General features: G+C 49.5%; 1 protein-coding gene across 3 annotated transcripts in view; it reads right to left on the bottom strand.

The window, feature by feature from the left end:
• TRANK1 (tetratricopeptide repeat and ankyrin repeat containing 1) overlaps positions 1 to 20,607 on the bottom strand; it is a 1,100,402-nt gene that overhangs the window by 208,592 nt on the left and 871,203 nt on the right. For all 3 annotated transcript variants that reach the window (XM_085607558.1, XM_085607559.1, XM_085607557.1), the window contains one exon: positions 6,294 to 6,439. In XM_085607558.1, the coding sequence (XP_085463684.1) occupies positions 6,294 to 6,439 (146 nt within the window). The remainder of the gene's footprint in view (positions 1 to 6,293; positions 6,440 to 20,607) is intronic.

Here is a 20,607-nt window from a genome sequence, read left to right as displayed (position 1 = left end):
GGTTTTCCTGAAGTAGTCTGCTCACTGCGTCCGCCTGAACATTCTGTACACCCGGCAGATGCATGGCCGTAATCGTCAGTCCTCAGGCCAGAAGCCAGTGCCAGATCGACTGCGCCTCCTGCGACAGAGTGCGTGATCTCGACCCCCCCCTGCTTGTTGAGGTAATACATCGTGGTAGTATTGCCCGTCTGGACGAGCAGCGAGTTGGTCTGGAAGGACGGATGGAAGGCCTTCAATGCCAGGTAAACGGCTCTGAGTTCCAGGAAATTGATGTGGTACGTCGACCCGAACGGGGACCACTTTCCTTGTATCTGTAAGTCTCCGGAATGCGCTCCCCAGCCGTGGAGCGACGCATCCGTCACGATACTCTGCGTGGGAATGTTCTTGTGGAAGAAAACCCCCCTTAGGAGATTTTCCGCCGAACACATCCACTTCAGCGACTGAAGAGCATGCAGAGACAGCCGTATCTTGTCGTCCCAAGAACCTGTCCTCTGATCCCACTGATCCTCCAAGCACTCCAGCAGTGGTCTCATGTGCAGCCGTGCGTGAGGCGTGAGGAAGATACATGATGCCATCGATCCCAGTAGCGAAGACACCTTCCTCACTGTCGTCGATGGAGCGGTCATAAGGGCCTGAGCCTTCCGAAGGAGTGATAATCGTCTCTCCTCCGAAGGAGACACGCTTACTGACAGCGTATTGATGGAGGCTCCCACGTACTGTATGCACTGGACCGGCGTCGGGACAGAGTTGGACATGTTGACGAGCAACCCCAGCTTGTTCAAGAGAACGCACGTCTTCTGGAAGTGCGCTTGTGCTTCCGAGAAGGAGTTTGCCTTGATCAACCAATCGTTGCAGTGCAGAGGAGAAGACACATAGAGCTATAAAGCCCAGAAGAGACGAGACCGGCCCCACCGTTGGGGAGGGCATGATTATGAGAACTTGAGCCTTCCGAAGGATCGAAGAGTGTCTCCCCTCCGAAGGACACACATTCGTTGAGCCAAGACAGACCTCGTGAGGTTGGTGCGGAGGCCCAAACGAAGTAAGAGATAGGAAGACCGTGTGAAATGCAGGCGCGCTACCTGAAAGTAGCTGCCTTGATCAACCAGTCGTCCAGAAACGGATAGACAAAGATACTGTTCCTCTCAGATGCGTAGCCACTACGTCCTTGCGTATGGAACATTCCGAGGTGTTGACTTCAGGCCGAAAGGAGGCACAAAGCAATGATAATGGTCGTTGCCCACTGTGAAAAGCAGGAACTCGCGATATTTTCCCCGCCAGGGGTACGTGAGAATCTGCGGCCTTCAGATCTAATGCGCATAGTCAGTCTCCCCGATGAAGTTGAGGGGAAATCTAATGCAGGGACATCCACCTGGAATTTTTACTCTTTGAACCCACGTGTCGGCTTGTCGCACGTCGAACACGGGTCCAAACTCGGTCATGTCTCCCTTACACACTAGAAGGAACAGTGAGTACCATCCCGTTCCTTTCCTTCCCAGAGGAGCCGATTCTATCTTCCTTTACTGGAAGAGGGTGTTGGCCTCCTTCTACAACTCGCGCATGTACCGCGATAGAGTTGGAGGAAGCGACGGAGGAGGACTGGAAGAGTCGCACAATATTCAGCACCCACTTGTCCTGAATGATTCAATGGCTGCCCGAGACCGCAGAAAAAAAATCTGGGAGGCATAACGCCGCTGGAAAGGGCGGACGGCCTTAAGCCGTTCTCCATGCCCCTCCAAACCTACAGCCTTCAAAGGCTCTGCCTCGGCCTTCATGCGGGCCACCTCTCTATCCGCATGGGAGCCAAAGAGTTGCGCCAGAGAACGGGAGATTAGAAACACACTGCTGTGCCGCAGGCTTCAGAGATGTCAGACCAATACAAGTATGTCGCCGTAGAACAAAACCATGGCAATACCCGGGTTTTGCCTGGAGCGAACTATCTGCTGCAGAGTCGAAGATTATATCCGAAACCATCAGGCCCTATAGACTATCTCCTGTAAGGCTTTCCTTCTGTCTCTGGGCAGGAGATCCACAATTTGGTGAAGGAACTCACACAGGGATTTATCACAACGGCCCAGCAAGAGGTTTCAGCTGTAGAGTCTTACACATCCCTGATGTCAACTATACAGGAAGCTCCGAAGCCAGAACCTACTGGCCGGTGAAAGTGGACGAAAGGCAAGTACCACACACCAGTGAACAACCCGCTAAGGGGGAAATTCGTAAGAGCAGGAGAGCACCTCCCCCATACTCATGTAAGATGCATCCCTGGCATGCCTGAACCGAGACCTTCCAGAACGGTGACGACGGGACCTTATGGAAGACAGCGGAGTCCATGTGACCGACGCCCCAAAACGAGTCCTCATTCTAGGGACATCAAGATTCCACGGGGGGGATCGCCGGCTGAGGAGCCACAGGCCCCTCGGTGAGTGGGAGATGAGCCGGAGAGAATTCTGCTGCATCCCCGTGGTATCACCAGTGGGGGCGGAGCAGGAGGCGACCTAGATGGTGAGTCAGTACGCCGATACTCCCAACTAAGCGACGGGACCAAAGTCCCTCGCTTCCAAGCGGACCACCTGTAAGTAGCCCCAGACTCCGAAGGGTTCCTCGGCGTCCATCCCCAGCTCAGCGTCGAGAGTCGACGTTGCCGGGAACACGAAGTCCCCGTCGATGATGATAGGCTCACTACGGAGCGAGGTCCAGAACGGGACCTAGACATCGAGCGCCAATAATGACCCCTCGACGTCACCCATGACGTCGCCATCACTGCGACGTCACCACCACAACGGTGTCGAACATTACTTCACTGCACTTAGACGTCGAGCATCACGGCACCTCGACGTCGAGCATCACGGCACCTCGACGTCGAGCATCACGGCCCCTCGACATCGAGCATCACGGCCCCTCGACGTCGAGCATCACGGCCCCTCGACGTCGAGCATCACGGCACCTCGACGTCGAGCATCACGGCACCTCGACGACGAGCATCACGGCACCTCGACGTCGAGCATCACGGCACCTCGACGTCGAGCATCGCCTCGACGTCGAGCATCGCCTCGGCGTCGAGCATCGCCTCGGCGTCGAGCATCGCCTCGGCGTCGAGCATCGCCTCGGCGTCGAGCATCGCCTCGGCGTCAAGCATCATCGGCTTTTGATGTCGCGTCGACCGGAGTCCTGGGTCGACGGAGAGCATATCGGTGTCATACCTGCTCTCGACGTCACCGTCCTCGATGCTGACCGGAATCGCGTCGTTTTTCAGTCGCGTTCCTACTGGGGAAAACCCCCTAGGACACAGCATGGGACTTGGTAGAGGACCTAACCTCTCCATACCCAGAGGCTGAAGAAGATGCCTTCAATCTTCCCTACTCCAACCCTGGGAGCCGAGATTTTATAGAGAAGACAGGTGTCAAAGACATAAGACACAGGCAAGCACAGAAGACAAGGTCTGTGAGCTTCAGCTGTGGCCTTTATTTCCTACTGCAGTCAAAGCACTTCTCAGATAGAGATTGTATAGAGACAAGAAACTGCAGAAATTCTGCCAAAAAACCACAGCAGAATGTAGATAAAGGCCAAAGACGTCGAGTGAAACTGCAAAAATCCAGAAAGAATCACTAAAAATGAATAAAAAGCTCAAAAAATGAAGAGCTTATGCTCCAGGGTCCTGCTAGCAGGAGCCGGAAAAAATAACTGAAAGTAAAAGGGACCTGCCGTGCATTCTGGGATACTAGAAAAGTTCTGGAAAGTTTTCTTAAAGGCACAGTATCCTGTTCTGAGCCACATACTGGCAGCCTATGGGGCTTGTCTGTCCATTCCTCCCTCTCTATCATTCCAGAGGCTTTTGCTGGTGGAGGCAGGTTTTTCTCTGTGGAAAAAGCTGGGCAGGCAGTGCTGTTTGTGGATGTTGGTGGAAATTTTTAGTTGAAGTACTGGACAGTGTAGCCTGTGGCTATACCCTGCATTATCTGTCTTTGAATTCTCTCTTAAGTGTAGATGCAGGTCTGCATGGCTTGACAACTTAAGAGATTATTTTTATTGCTCCGGGGTCCGCGCACATGGGCGGGACTATTCACTAGATTATGACTATACACAGAGATCCCCTACTACAGAACCTTTCGGTGCCGAAGGACCTTTCGGTGCCGATGAACCTTTCGGTGCCGGTGGAGACCTCGGTGCCAAAGAACGTTTCGGTGCCGGTGGAGATGTCGGTGCCGAGTGACGTTTCGGTGCCGATGGAGATTTCGGCCTCGGAGCCTGCTTCGGTGCCGAAGGTATTGTAGGCACAATAATATGAGGTTTGCTCGAGCCCGAGCTACCTGCAGGCTTAGTTTTCTTCAGAGCCGGGCCCGGGGGTGGGGCTTCAGAGCCGGGCCCAGGGGCGGGGCTTCAGAAGATGATTTTGGATCGCGACTGGGCCCAGCTGGCAGAGTCTTGACCAATGTCTTTTTTGGTGGGGTTGGGGTAGGGGAGCTGATACTCACAGGCTGCCCCGGATCAGAATCGTCGGCTTTGGACACGATCTGGAGGTCTTCGGAATCGTCGTCAGGGACATCCTGTGCAAAGATGTCTTCTGGTTCCGAAACCGGTTTGGCCATGATATGGCGTCGAGCTCTTCGGTCCCGGATAGTTTTCTTCGACTGGAATGCGGCGCAGGCTGGGCAGCTGGATTCGTTGTGGTCTGGTGAGAGGCACAAATTACAGACCTCGTGGTGATCACTGTGGAGGAACTTTGCTCCGCATTGGGGGCATTTTTTAAAGGGTGTCCTTTCCATCAGCCGCGTCCGGAGCCGGTCCGATGGGATTTCGACGTCGAGTTATACATTTTTGAGAATTGTTGTGATTGCTAGAAGTTTTCTGCTGGAGCGGAAAAAAGGTCATCCGAACCCAATGGCGGAAAAAAACAATCTGAGGATGGAGTGGATGCCCATGCGCACTGTTGTCCAGAGGAGGAGTCACCTATGTCGTGACCAAAGACTTCTTCCGAAAACAACAACAACCTGCAATCATCCGAGCCCAACACCAGATGGCGATCTTATCCTTAGTGTGTGATCTGCAACTCATATGCCTCGAACATTCAATTTTCTGCTGCCTGTGGAGAAGCAGCACTGCCCTTGTAGGAGGGGAAATAGTAGGATAAACATGTGTGTGGGGTGTGAATAAGTTTCTGCCTTCCACCTCCTTCTGTGCTATCCTGTTAGAATTACCAAAGAAAACAGATAAACCACAGTAGAAATCTCTAGGTGGTTAACCACTATGTACATTATGAACCCACTAAGAAAAAGCATTGAATCTAAAGTAAGAAAGGTAGCCCTTCTCGTGTAAAACTTAAGGGAAACAAATGGCAATACAGGAATGGGTGACGTGACTAGGCTTTATGTCCATCACACACAGACTTTTAGTTAACATGCCACACCTGGGGTAATGCTGATAATGGCAAATACAAGCTTTTACGGCCTTTGTCACTATCTCAAAAACAATATGAGGATATCATGCAAACAGAATGAAATTGTTCGTATTACATAGGGCACTAACTGACCAAATTAATAGTTAACTTATTTAAATTAAGACACTGGCAAAGGGTCTTTTAGGGAAAATGTAATGGTAAAATACCGCATTCGAAACTTGAGAATCATATGCCCCATTTAGTTTTAAGTGTCTGGATGGCATGTGACTATTAAGTGATAGAAAGCAAAAATAACTATGTGTCCACATGTCTGGTATGCACTTAGCAGTAAATGGCAGCTTTGTGTGCTAGATGATGGTAGTTAATAACCTGTAGAGCCTAGTTTGAAATTTTGAGGCAGTGATGCCCTCCTTGCAAAAATAAGTGCATGTAACCAAAAGGTTCTTTTGAGTCAATAAATAAATAGACTTCACAGACAAAAGAAGTCTTGGATTAGGATAGTAAGACATATGTTGCACCTCATGATCCTCTATCTAGCTTTGAAATGGAATGGCATCAATGGCGTTGTTGAATGAGTCAGCCTCGACAAAAAGCTTCAGTGCATGATGGATGTCTTAGAACAGGATTTGTTTTCTCGCCATAAATGTTGAACCAACCTTGGGTGTACATGTAAGGGAAGTCAATTAAGTAACTACGTGGGAAAACTCTGAAATAACATTTCCACAACAGAAGCATGGAACATAGTATACAATAAAAATAATCTTGTAGCACAACTAAATTGGAAGCACAAATGTTTATAAAATTTCATACACCCATGGGGACATACTTGACTTATGGGGTGATGAAATGAAAAAATTACCATCCTGAGAAATCTACTTAAATAAATAAAACAATCTACCTTTCAAGGGCATGAGCAGCTTCTTCATACATTTTCTCCTGGCAATACATGTTCAGCGCAAGCTCAAATTCTTGTATTTGATCAAAACATCTGGCAGCTGATTTAAGGTCCTGGGTCCTTTTATAGAAGTATGCAGCATCCTTCACCTGCACAAAGAGCATAATCAAACTGCCATCGTTAGAATAATCTAGACGATACTTGGAGAGAGCAATAGATATCTTATGAATATCATGTCTTTACAGTGTATTAACGTATTTCAACCCATTGATGTGAGGATAAGTACCTGCAAGATCACGGTTAGTGCTAAAATTTCTATTCATTCACTTAGGTTTTGTGAAACTTCCCAGAGTTCAATTTAATTCTGAAGGAACAGATGACTATGTATAGGTCCTAGGGACGTAATCAGTCACTGTTTTGTTGTGTGTGGCAGGACTTCTTTTGCATGTTTTCATGCAAGGCAGGTATGACTGCATGTAAACATGACTACATTTAATATTTGAAGATGTGTGTAATAGGAAGAAGGACAGACTAAATGCTTGATGGCATTGGTAATGCAAACAGTGTGCTCAGTCATGTGCCGCCATGCTGTGAGGATGCAGACGGCGCAAGTGCCTCGCTAGCAGCCAACCCCCGGCCTTCCAGCTGCCAGTCTGCCACACACATACCTTTGGGGGGCCCCGGGTGTGCCACCGGGCCGTCAGGAACCTAGTGGCGCCCTCGGATAGCGAGTCGGGCAGTCCCTGCAGTGGTGGAGGATGAAGCTCAATTGGATGCGGTGCGCGACATTGCCAATATGACGGCCCACGTAGTTAGAGGAGGCCGCAAATCCAACGAAAGGAGAGCCTTGCCGGGTGCCGACCTGGGCGGAAGAACGGGGCGTGGCAAGGGTGCATTTGGCTGGGGACTTTTAGACCACCTGGAGTCCTTCCCCGACACGCTTGGTTTTTGCGTGTCGGGCGGGGCAGCTTTGCCGGCCTGGCCTGCAAGGAGGATATCGGGGGCTGTCCGAGCCCGTATGAGTGCCCCATGTCACTGAGCGGCCCCGCAATGGTGACCGGGGAGCCGCAGAATAAGTGGGGGCGGGCTCTTGCCAGACTTGCAGTTGGGGCGGGAGTTCACCCGCTGGGCCCCTCTTTCTTTTCTCCTGTCCTGGAAATCAACGGCTGCAGTGCCCCCTTTCTTTCCCTTTGAATTGGGATTCTCCGGCCGGAGTATGGAAACTTTGAGCCCCTGGGGAAGCGCCACCTGTACTTCGCACATGCCCAGTTCTCCTGCACAGTTCTGCTCACGCTTGGGATGACAGGGCCCACCCTGTCGCCGGGGGTATTGGGCTTCAGATAGTAGGTGATTCCCTGACTGCCTGGAGCATTTCTTGCCTACTATTGAAATTCAATTTGCTGCCACTACTACTGTAGATTCGCTGTTGGGTGATCATGACTAACTAACTGGTGTCTTTAGGCCCAGATACTGTGGGCTCTGATCTCCGTAATTTTCCTGCCCCTAGACACCACGTACATGCAATTGACATGGGTCGCACTAAAAGAACAAAGAAAGATACGTCTGCATGTGCCCCAAAAAGGGAATCAATCATGGGCGTAAGCGACGGAGATACCTTTCACATTGAGATTTAGCCTGACAAGCTGCTGGCCCGATGCCCGATTGATGAATTGGGGAGCGCCTCGAGGGAAAGATCAGATCTATTGCAGTGGATCTGGGACTCATCCAAGAGGACTCCAAGAAATTGTCTTTTTGTTGTTTTTTTATTGAGAGTTCAAGATAATACAACAATACAGTACTGCAGAGTAAAGTGCATAGTGCAAAACTTTTAGAGTATTAGTACTCAAAATATCTTACAATTAACCACGTTACAGAAAACAAGCATTAAAAAAAACATTCCATTTCTGAAAAAATCCATAATGAGTGATAAATTGGTTAGATGCAAGTGGCGCACAAAATAGGAATAACAAAGTGCATACGTGCTTAACATAGAATAGCATTTGTTTGGTTGTTTAACCGGATAAATACATCTTTCCAGGGTTTAGCTATTCTGTTAAAAATCCCCAACCCCCATTATGGAGCAGGGGAGAATACAAACATTTTTGTACCCCCTTCAAAGTCAACGACCTCATAACTCTAATTTACTAATTGTTTGAATGAATCAATCAATGCACCTTTCTTTAGACATTACACATGGGAAAATTAACTGGCAGTTACTTACAGATGTGACCTTAAATTAACAAAGCTTTGTGTTTCGTGTAGGAAATAGAAGTAAAATTGCATGTATTTTATGGCTAGTTAAGAATATTGTGATAAAGAATGCAGACGGTAAGTAAAACGGCTTTAAATGTTGCTTACGCTAGGTAACACCTAACACGGGTCATTAGAACGGTGGGTGGTAAACAGAAGGGCTTATTTTCCCATGTCTAATTTCTGCTATGTTGTTTTCACATTAGTTCCGTACAGGCCTGCTAGGCCTCGCTGAGAAAATGGCTGCTGCCGAGAGAGGATGATCACGTGTGATCAGAGTGACCTCTGCACATGAACAGAATGAAAGTTACAGTCACGAGTGAATGACCTACGCCTAGAGTGAAAGATGTCAAGGTTGCACTGGCCTAGGACAGGAGTGGATGCCAAGTCTTTCTGTACAAAAGCTTGGGAACGGATGAAGAACTCGAAATACAGAAGATGATTCCACTTATTAATGAAAGAAATGGTTACAATCGCTGGAACCTAACAAGTCACAAGGACATGAATGAATAGGCAATTTACAGAACTGGTTTAGGCAAGGAGGACAATGAGGTGACCATCACCACCCCTCCAATACACCAATTAAAATCAATCACATCACAGCCCCTAAAAGTTTCAATTCTGGGTATAGCAAGTTAGTGCAAGGGTATAAAAGTTAGTGCTTGTGATGACGTTGTGGCACTTGCTTTCCTATTCAACACGACACGCTGTCTGTTGAGACAATTTATCTCCCCAATGCTGAAAAGACTGACAGATTGTCTTTTTTGAACTTCGAACTTTGATGGGAGACAGGAATGAGAACGTCGCGGGATTTAATCCTGGGAGGGATCACGTCCGAGGAGGTTAGAGGGACTGTCAGTCAGTTTGGGAACCTATCCTATGATCTGCGGTTCATATTCTGGTGAACCATTCTCGTCATCGCCCTAAGGCCAAGGGTAATGAGCATTTTTCTGTTTTCTTTAAATCCTTATTGAAACACGTATGAAATTAGTGATTATAAATAGTCTAATAAAATTTACTTATTCAATTATATCAAAGAATCTAGATAAAATTTCATGCTAACTCAAACTGAGTCTGTGGTTATTAAAATTAAAAGTTATGATCTATAAAATGTTAAATGTTTAATTGTTATCAAGCTGGACTTAATCGCTTTCAACTGATTCCTACTAGTTGGTCCATCGACCTCAAAAAATAACGGAGTACCTTGATAATTAGACCAGAAAACTCCAGAGTTTAAAAGTATATAAATATTAATTAGGTAAATAATAGTAATAAGGTACCCCGTGTTGTCTTGCAGCTCGTCAGCTTGTCACTTATCCAGAAAACTGAGTGAATGTGTGTTTTCGGTGTTATGGGCCCCACCGATGAATAAGTGGTGTGTGAGTTTATTCCTGGATTAAGTGGTGCTTATAAAGGGTTGGTATTGGCCGCGCTGCATCACCCTCTCCAATTTTGTACCGTCTACTAACAGTCTTTCTCCATAGAGCCCGGGCTAATTACCTATGGAGCTCCAACGTTTCTCAAACTTCCTTGATGTCCCTGATCTTAATGCATATCTTCTCTCAAATTCTTTGATTTTTCTAAGTTTTGCTCTAAATGCTTGAAAGGAAGGTATCTTATTGCTACGCCAGTTCTGTAGGATTAGGGATCTTGCTACTAATACCGATATATAAGCATTCTTCTTGTGTATTACTTAACGTCATATTAGGCGAGCAACCTAATACTGCAATAAATTTATCGATGGAAATAGAGAGATCTATGGTGGCTCTAACATAGTTTTCAATTTCTTCACATAGATTGCTGATTTTGGGACAATCCCAAACAATATGTAACCAGGTGCCACCACCCTCTCTAGTGCAGCGAAAGCACCTATCCTCAATTTGTAGAAAAATATTATGTAAAAAGGATGGTGTGGTATAAATTAGCCATTTTGTATAGAAATGCATACGTTTAAAATTAGCACTTCTTAATACTGTAGCATTTAATTTGTTGATTCTATTCCAAGTTGTTTTTGGAAGCTGTATCCCTTCTTTTTTCCACCATCTGTCTCGAATTTTGTCATTTATGGGGAGAGACTTGTTATCGTCAAAGATTTTCACCCATGCACTAACTGACCGTTGTATCGGGGTTTCAAAAGCTTCACTAATGCCTATGCTTGATGTTATACTCCTGTGTTACAGCAAACAAATGATGGACGGAATGCTGACAATGCAAACATTCTCCCCTAGTCAAAAGATCTGGGTTAAATCCATTGTTCTTTTGCCCACTACGCCACCCCAGTTTGGACCCAGCCATATACAAATCAGTCTTGACCCTGTGCCCCATGGGAACAGTCCAGACAGAACTGCCAGTCCAGGTCCTCCCTGGACCGGAAACAAGCATCCTGGGACCGGTTTCAGGGTATGTCACCCTTCTTCAGCCAGGCTAGCTTGAATCCAGTGGCACAATGAGCAAGGCACCCATGTCTGGGCATACCCATCCCACTTAGGGCAAAAAGTGTTACAGCAAACAAATGATGGACGGAATGCTGACAATGCAAACATTCTCCCCTAGTCAAAAGATCAGGGTTAAATCCATTGTTCTTTTGCCCACTACGCCACCCCAGTTTGGACCCAGCCATATGCAAATCAGTCTTGACCCTGTGCCCCATGGGAACAGTCCAGACCGAACTGCCAGTCCAGGTCCTCCCTGGACCGGAAACAAGCATCCTGGGACCGGATTCAGGGTATGTCAGGTTTCTTGATGGGCCTTCCCCATCATCTAGAGCAGATGCATGAGGGCAGGAAATGTGTTCTCTGTGTGCAGGAGAAGTTGCTCACCACGGTAGAGCGCCTCCAAGAATATGATTATAAGGCGTATATTACCAAGGGCCATGCAGAGAGACAAATCCAGGAGTATGCTAGCTTGGCTCCTGCAGAACGAGAAGAAAGGTCATACTATCCTCCAGGCCTGACACACATCGGGGTGGGACATATTTACTAAGGTGGAGATCAACCATGCATTGCTGCATTATTACAGAGACCTGTATTCTGCAAAGACCGGGGTGTGTGAAGAGGATATTTTCAACTACATCCCGTTGATATTGGAAGCTGGCGGCTCAACTGGGTATAGATATTACTGAGCATGAGGTACGAAGTGCGATCAGGGAGATGGCAAGAGGGAAGGTTCCCGGTTGGATGATCTGCTCACAGAATTCTATGGTCATCCCTAAATTGGTGGCCCTGTTTAATGACTTCCGGAGGTGTGGTGTCCTCCCACTCTTATTGTGTGAGGCTATAATTGTGTCACTACCGAAGGTTAACAATTCGGTTATCCTTGATTCTTATTGCCCTCTCTTGATGCTAAAGGGTTGGTGAATCGACTCCTGCCGCATGTGTGCCCTGGTTGATCCCGCCAGACCGGGTTAATACCTTTCCGTAGAACCATGTCGAACATTCATCAATTGCATTATATTCTAGTTCAATGGGAACAGCTTCCTCCAGACTCCTTGGTCTTTTCTGTGGATATTTAGAAAGCGTTTGATTACCTCAGTTTGGAATTTCTATATCCTACCTTGCTTGGTATGGGCATTGGGTTACCCTCTGTCAAGTGGACAAAATTACTGTACATGGACCCGATGGTCCGAGTCCGTACTGACTTGCTAATCTCAGATGCATGCTTGGTGGAGTGAGGAACCAGGCAGGGCTGTCCTCTATCCCCTCTGTTTGCTTTGGCTGTAGAGCCATTTGCACAGATGATCATGCAGGGGAGCCACTACTGAGGGATACAGATCTCTAGTGACGGTCTGTATCTCTACCTGTATGCAGATGACATGCTCTTATATATGAGGGAGAACAACACAGATTTGGAGGGAGAAGTGGCGGCCTTGACTGCTTTTAGACGTTATCTGGCCTGGAGGCTAACTGGAACAAATCTCTGCATATATTCTATACGTGGCAACCAGGGGGTGAGGGCTGGACCCCCTCCCAGCTGCTCCAACTATGTGGCGGAAACCCTGTCACCATTCGCTATTTGTGAGTGCCGATCTACCGTACTGCTGAGTTGTTATCCAAGGGCCTTGCTGCCCTGAGACGTTCCGTGGCCTTCTGGACCTCTTTGTATTTATCGGTGGGAAAACGGATAGCTTTCTCCAAGATGGTAGTTCTGCCGTGGCGCCTTTACCTGTTTGCGGCCCTGCTGGTGGAGCTCCTGTGGGGATTCTTCCGAGAGCTAGATGGTATTCTCCTGACTTTATAGTAGGGGATCTTTCGGGATTGGGTGGCACTGCAGAATTTTTGTTTGCTGGTACAGGAGGGTAGATTAGCTGTGCCAGATTTCGAACTATTATCTGCTGGCACAACTGCAATGGGTAACTTGGTGGCCATCTGTGCTATGGGATAAAGAGGGCTTTCGGGAACGAGGATTGCCATCCAAATATCTTTTGACTAGCATTTTATTCAAACCTGAACCCGCCTCCATGGTGTGCAAGGAGAACATACGGCCAGGACGGCGTGCTATGTCTGGTCAAGGGCATTACAAAGGACAAGCACTAGAGTTCTGTACCTCGGTGAGCTACACTTGAAGACTGCTCGGCATTAGTTACGGATTGGGGGCTGGACGGGCCTAAAGAGATAGTCAGGGTCGCAACTCACAATAATGGGTGACTTGTTTACAGAGGAGAGGCCTGCCCCTCTCTGGAGCTACACCGATGTATGGCCTCCTGGTGGGGCACTTCTTGCTCCACGGAGCTTTGTTGAGTAGGGTCAGCGAGTGGTGGGGGTTAAGGCAATGCGGAACCTCCAGAACACGAATGTCTGCGTTATGTATTCATCATTACGGGTCGAATGAGAACCGTCACATGACTTGAAAGGGATTTGATGAAAGGGGCCCAGTTGGATTTGGTGCAATTGTGGCAGCGTTGTGTGGAGGACTTGGGATCGTCCTTGACTGACACGGCTTGGAAGAGGACACTAGTACTTGCCCCACAGGTGTTTGGAAATGCCTGTTTTAAATGCATTCAAAGGTATTATTTATATGCGGCATACCCCTCCATCCCCGCATAACATGTTCCCTAATATGACATTGACATACCCTTGATGCGGTGCAGATTTTGTGGTATTCTTCCATATGGTGTGGTTCTTACCGACATTAACACCATTCTGGACCACCGTTTTACAGGTACTTCGCAGAGCTACGGATAGGAGCTTTGAGTATACTCCATAATTACGTCTTCTAGGCCTATATAACCGTGAAATGGCTTGAAAGGTGACAGACAGATTCGCAGATTTGATTTTTATACGGACCCGCAGACAGCTGTTGCTGAGCTGGAAGTCCGTCAGTGGCCCTGATATATGTAGGTGGGGAACTGAGCTGGTGAAATGGGAGCAGTGCAAAAGAGAAGCGCTTCAGAAGAAGAAAACAGAGGCGTACACAGGATTCCAATATTACCCGCTTGAAATGCTATTATAGTGGCCTGCCCCAGAAAATCTACCGCAGAGCAGATCATAGAAAAGGGAGGCACACCTGGGAGTCTCCTCCCAGTCTACAGGAATGCAGGGCTCGACCCCAGCAACATCTCCCTGAATTCCTGGAACCTAGATGGTATGACTGACTTAGGGTTACCTCATAGGTATGGCTGTGATAGCTGGGAAGTATGCCAATGGTATGCTGATGTGGGGATGCACTTGCACTTTATTTCTATGCTCAAGATCTGTGAATTGAACCCCCATGCGGGTCTTCTCTCATTGTGCCATACTACGCTTGTCTCTCGTGATGACTGTTTCATTATTGATTGCGTATCGGACAATCCACATGTACCCCACTGTATTTTGTAGAATGGTATGTTTGGTTGATAAAAATGCAAATAAAAATATTTACAAAAAAACTGTGTGCTCAGTCACCACATTGTCAGTTTAGAAAGTCCATGTTTTCTGAAGCAACTGACAGAGAGGAAAAACTCTACACTTCTCTGATAACCTCTTGTAACTGTGGCTACAAGAAACAAAGATCCTGTAGAAACCCATCTTGGAAGGAAGAAGGAAAAGTAGCATTAGCTTCAGTGTGCCTCTGCAAAAGTGCATTTTGTAGCAAAGCACAAATGACACTTCCACTCACTCCATAAGACATCATTAGTATACAAGGTACATATACATACATACATATAAAAGGTACTGGGGGCAGGGATGGGGTTAGATACATGTACTTCTTGTGTGGTGAAACTACACGTGGCTTGGCATGTATTTTAAAAATTAAGCAAACTAATAGATCCTGAAGATTGGAGCAATGACAAAGGTAGGGAACACCAATTAGGCTATAGATTAATTAGTAAAGTTAGGAACGTGTGGTGAAATAGGATCAGGCTTATCCAACATTCGCTCAGATCCGTAGCTTACCAGCAGAATTAAGTGATAATTCTGATCATTCTGATGCACATGCTTTGTAGACAAATAATGTAAAATAAATAATCATAGAATAGTAAAATACCAATCATTGTGTGTTTGTACAGCTTTGTGAAGAGCAAGTTCCATTTATTCTGACCTGCACATAAGAGGCAGAAAAACCTGTAGGAGAATCTCTTAACAATCCTTGTGTAAGAGAACATAATTCTCTGGAGGAGGAATGAAAGACACATGTCAGTTCATCTTTTCTCTGAAGAGGTTGTAGATCCTTTTTGGGTCACAAGGATCTACTGGGTATGACCTCAATAATATTGGGGTGAACGCAACAGTATCAGTTAGCCAAAGGAGATTGGCATATGCGGCTCATTATGCCAGTTAAACCATTTTCTAATTACTAGTTACTATCATCTATGCTCCATTTCCGTTCTTAGCTGCACCACCAGTGCCCCTTCAACTGCAAGTAACACATCCTACCACAGTTCGAACAGTGCTTTCATCAACACCACCTAAACTCAGTACGAAACCTGACTGCAATTTGATAGCCACTCTTAGGAATGGAACTTCTGAGTTACAGACTGTGACATGGCAGCCTCCAATTAGTTCATACAGCACAATTAAACCATAACTGGACCATTTAGATTAATGCTGAAACAACTTACGCCACATAGCATAACAGTAAAGGCAAGGGCAGCATTTTATCAACTGCTCCTTGGGAAAGTTAGCGGTATCTAGTACAAGTGAAATCGCATGGGTCTAGTTCGCATGCCATGCTCAAATTCCCTGTTAATGTTGGTTCAGCCTGCCAACGTTTGCCAGTGGTTTTCTTTGCAGTGTCCATTTTAGTTCCCTTATGTTAAATGAATAGTTATTTGGCATATCCAGTGTCAGTTGAGTGATGGAATTTTGCCTGTGCACACAAATCACAATACTAAACACCATTATCCTAGTTATCACACCACCAGCGCAAACACTACCATAACCACGACCACAATTGTCACCATCATTACCGCCATCACCCTTACCACTATCATCACCAATATCACAGTTACCTCCATTATCACCACCATCTTTCACACCACTACCACCATCATTACCACTACCACCATCATTAACACTATCACCTTCACAACTATAATCATTACCATCACCACCAATATCATCCTCACCATTGGTACTACCACAACAACCACCATTATGACCATTACAACCACTAAAACTAGTACCACCACGATCGCCAACGTCACCGCTAACTATACCACCAACACAACAATTCCACTACTACCAGCAGAACCGCAATATTCTAGTACGTTTGTGTATCTAAGAGCAGTGCTTGTGTGTGTGAAAGAGAAAAAAGTGAACTAGGTCTTCTCAGGGATCTTCTCAACCAAAGTGTGTTTTTTTCCCTGTCATGAACTTCAGCATCAAACGATCTTGACTGTATTCCACCTTTACCATATTTATCCCTTGAGATTTTTTCCATAACATATTCTATCAGCCACAAACCACCTTTTCATTGCTTTTTAGAATAAAGCAATCATTTAATATGTTCTCATATTTCTGTTTATCCCGAATTTCATCACATCTCCGATGTAGACATAATCTCTTCATTAAGAATGCAACCACTTGGGGGCGTGGTCAAGATGGCGACCTGAACAGACGTGGTCTCCGGAAGCTCCCCGCCGCGGCCCTTCGCCCCTAGTTCTCTCCCACGCAAAGTCCCCAAAACTACGCTGCAATCAGGCAGTACTGCACGTGGGGACACAGCGACACCAGAAGAGGAGGTTTGGCGCGCCATTAAGCCCGCGACTGATCTTGCAGGCGATCCGGCACTTTCAGGAGAAAATGGCGCCCAGGCGGTGAATAATCGAGGACGGGCACCCTCGTCCGGCTGGCGAATCGAGTGAGCGACACGGTCCTGGCTGCAGACCCCCGCAACGCTCCACTAGCATGAAGTGAGTGGTGCCCGCGACGTGAGGGGGAAAGCGATCGCCTTCCAAAAGGATCGCGCTCAGCGGACTAGTGGCTGGCTCGGTGGCACGAAAATCGAGGGCGCTGCTTTGAGGCCTAGGCGCGACACACATCAGGCCCGGAGGTGCTTGAGGCGAGTGATTGGTGGAGCAGAGGAATACACGGCAGTCGCCAGGGGAGGCTCAGTGGATGACAGAAGATCCACGGCAAGACCTTAACGGCGATCACCGAAATTTCACCGGGGCTCCGGTAACCCTGCCGGCAAGAACTGGGGAGCTGCCGCACACTGCATCTTCGGGTGGGAGAAGCCCGATACACGCCTACGGTCCAAGAGACAGGCGGTATTTAAGGACCGCAGGCCCAAACTAAGGGACGAGAACAGTTTCTTGCCAAACTGCTCGAGTCTCTTGGAATCCCGGTCCGGCGGAGCGGTCGGGAAGGAGGATTGGGAGGTAGAGGCCTGGATAACCAGACTCTCGGGGGTGGGGTGTTGGGACAGGAAACTGGGGTCGCCCGGAGCAGGGCGGTGGCGCCTGGCAACGTTCCTATCCACAGGAGGAACTGTGGAGGGCTTGGACCAGGTGCCCTGCAGAACGTCAGTGAGGGCCTCGTTGAACGGCAGCAGAGGCTCAGTGGAGCTTGCTGAGGTTTGAAGCACCTCAGTGAGGATGTTAGTCCTCACAGCCACGGCAGGCAACTCGAGCCCAAGGGCCTCGGCCGCCTTGCGCAGCACCACAGAAAATGCTGCACCCTCCTCCGAAGCCACGGTCGGAGGAGAAGTGAATCCAGTGTCTGGCGAGGTGTCCAGCCCACTGGCCTCCCCCAGTTCATCTGCCCAGTCCTGAGAAAGCTGTGACTGAACAGCCAGAGGGTCCTCGAACCCCTCCCAGTCGCCCCCTTCTTCCGATTCCTGATAAACAGGAGGAATGATCGGAACCGGACTGTAGAGATGGTAGGACTCAAGCGGCGTCGGATGCGGCGTCGGTCGACGCCGCACCGGCGCCGGGTCCGGATGAGGGCTAAACTGGGGTGTCGGCGTCAAAGGCGTCGGCGGCGCCGGTGACGGCGTCGGTGGTTCAGGCGTCGGCGCCGGTGGAGGAGTGACTAGGTCAACCGGCGGCGACTGGGGCCCAGGCATGGGCCCCGCGGGGACCTGCGGCGTCGAGACCGGAGTCGTCGACGGCGCCGGGGCCGGAGCCGCCGGCACGCGAGGTCGCCCAGTCGAGTCCGCGGGGCCCGAAGGCGCGCCAGCGGGCGTCGACGGCGGGGCCAGGCTCCTCATGGCCGAGAGGAAGGCACTGATCTCCGCCGGCGCCGCGTCAGCCCCAGGGACCGGAAGGTATGGGGGCGGACGCGGCACCTGCGGCTCCGCCGGAGCCGCGGGGGTGGAACCACCCTGACCCTCGGCCGAGTCGCGCGACCGGCGAGGGGAGTCCGAAGAGCGCTGTCGCCTCTTGGACTTCTTGGAGCGTTTGGACTTACCCGACGACTTGGAGCCGGACGATCGATGGCGTCGGCTAGGGCTCCGCGAGCGATCCTTGGACCTCCTCCTGGACCGGGATCGCGCACGACGCGGAGCCGAGTGGCGAAGCTCGAGAAGCTTGCGGGACCGCTCCCGCCTAGCCTTCGAAGTCAGGGCCTGGCAGTCGTTGCACGACTCCGCGTCGTGGTCGGGGCCTAGACAGTAGAGGCACCGGCGGTGGTGATCGGTCACCGACATCAGTCGATGGCAATCCTCGCAAGCCTTGAACCCAGGCATCCTACCGGCACCAGATGTCGACAGACAAGGATCAAAAATGATCAAAAAGATTTAGTCAAAAAAGACTAAAAGGGGTAGCTCTCCCGGATCTGCGCTTACTGGCGCGGAAAAAAGAAGAACTGACGTCAGCGCGCGAGGGCGGCGTCATCCCGGCGCACGACGCCGACGACGGACGCGGAGCCGCAGACGACGCCTAGCGACGCGCAAGGGGTATTGCTGACGAAAAATCTTCCGGATCCAGTCTGACGCCTGGGGATATTCTAAGGTGAGGAATCTAACTAACGTGTTTCTTTCAGATACCGCGGAACATCGCCACCCCGTGACATGTAAGTGAAGCCTACAGCAGGGGGTATGCGATAGACTCCGCGCACAGCGCGCACCAGGCCCGACCTGCAAGAGATTTGAGAGCGCTACTCGGGGCCTTTCCAGGACAGCGCTGTCCTAGCATAGTTGTCCTCCGGGGAGCCACAGGACGGGAGGTGCCCGATACAGGCCGCATGGGACACGGCTCCGGGCCTAGAAGCAACGCATCAAGGAGTGGGATCACCTTTGCACCGCGGAGCGACGTCGCTGATAGGGCGGGGGGGGCCCGTGCTGACTGGGCTCTTCTCTGCGCTGCTCCAGTACAGGGGGTGCCGATTGGGACTTGACGCTGCTGCGACACTCACCCCACAATCCAGCTACCACGGGCTCACTGTGGTGACACCGCTACCACCGGGAGGTAGACAGAGACATACAGGCGGGCTTAGCGAGCTCGGTCGGCGGGGCCCACCTAGGTAGGTGGGGAACGACCATCCTGCCGCCACGTGCTCTCTCTGCTCCATTAGTTCGTCTGGCCACTCGCTCAAAACAGAGGGGCCCACGTCGGAGTTCTTGCTAGCGCCAGCCCCCAAGTGACTCTTCCAGAAGCGACACGTCCTTTGCGATCCCTGCAGGGTCCATCCTTGGCCCCTACCCCGATCTTCCGGCACAGCTGCGCTGTGAATCTCCTTAACTGCGCCTACACCACGTCCGCCCAACCTTGGAGGCGACATACACAGGCTCCCGGTAACGACCCAGCAAATATCATCAGAGGCTTCGGGAGAAGAGCACCGGCTGGTGGGATCACTGAATCACTTCTAAGGCCTACAAGTGACAGCCTAGACTACGCGTCGAGTGGCGTCATCATGGCCAACATGAGGAAAAAAGGTGACCGTACATCCTTGTAAAGGGCTCTGCAACAGGTGACAAATGAAGCCTCACCCCCCACCCCACCTCGAGGTCGCTAACGGGACAGGACGACGGAGAAATATCCATCACCCGAGCATTCGTGGAAACTCTTTTTATTACTCTCCGTGATGACTTTCAAACACTCAAACAAGAAGTGGCAGGGGAGGTGAGAGAAATACGCTGGAACGTGGACGAGTTGGGAGAACGAGTAGCGGCCATAGAAAATGGTGAACTCTCTAAGACTGAATAAGTGGAGCAACTACAACAGGAAGTCCTCCGTCTTAGGAATCAACAAGTGACCCTACAAGCGCAAGCCGAGGACCTCGAAAACCGATCCCGACGCAATAACATCCGCGTTCGAGGGGTCCCACTCAAAGATGGCGGAGCAGACGTGGCCGGATATCTCCAAGGCCTCCTCAGAGAGATTTCGAGATCTCCATCGACCGCGCCCACAGAGTCGGTCTTGGAAGGAAAGCACCGGCCCCCCACCAGACATCTTGGCCTTCCTACCAGATTTTCCCCTGAAGGAGCGCATACTATGGGAAGCCCGACTAAAACACCCTGTCACCTATCAGGGACACTCCATAGCTCTGTATCAAGCCTTACATCACCTTACAAAAACGAAAAGCGTTCAAAGAAGTGACGGCTTTCCTAAAGACCAATGGATGCCTTACTCCTGGAGCCACCCCTTTCGTTTGATCTTTAAATGGAATGGCAGACTGTATCAACTCCGCTCCCTACAGGAGACATGTGA

Source organism: Triturus cristatus, chromosome 5_2 (genome assembly GCF_964204655.1).
Source record: "Triturus cristatus chromosome 5_2, aTriCri1.1, whole genome shotgun sequence".
In the NCBI taxonomy this organism is placed as follows: Eukaryota; Metazoa; Chordata; class Amphibia; order Caudata; family Salamandridae; genus Triturus; species Triturus cristatus.
Note: the sequence above shows the minus strand (reverse complement) of the source record. Positions and strands in the feature narration are given on the sequence as shown.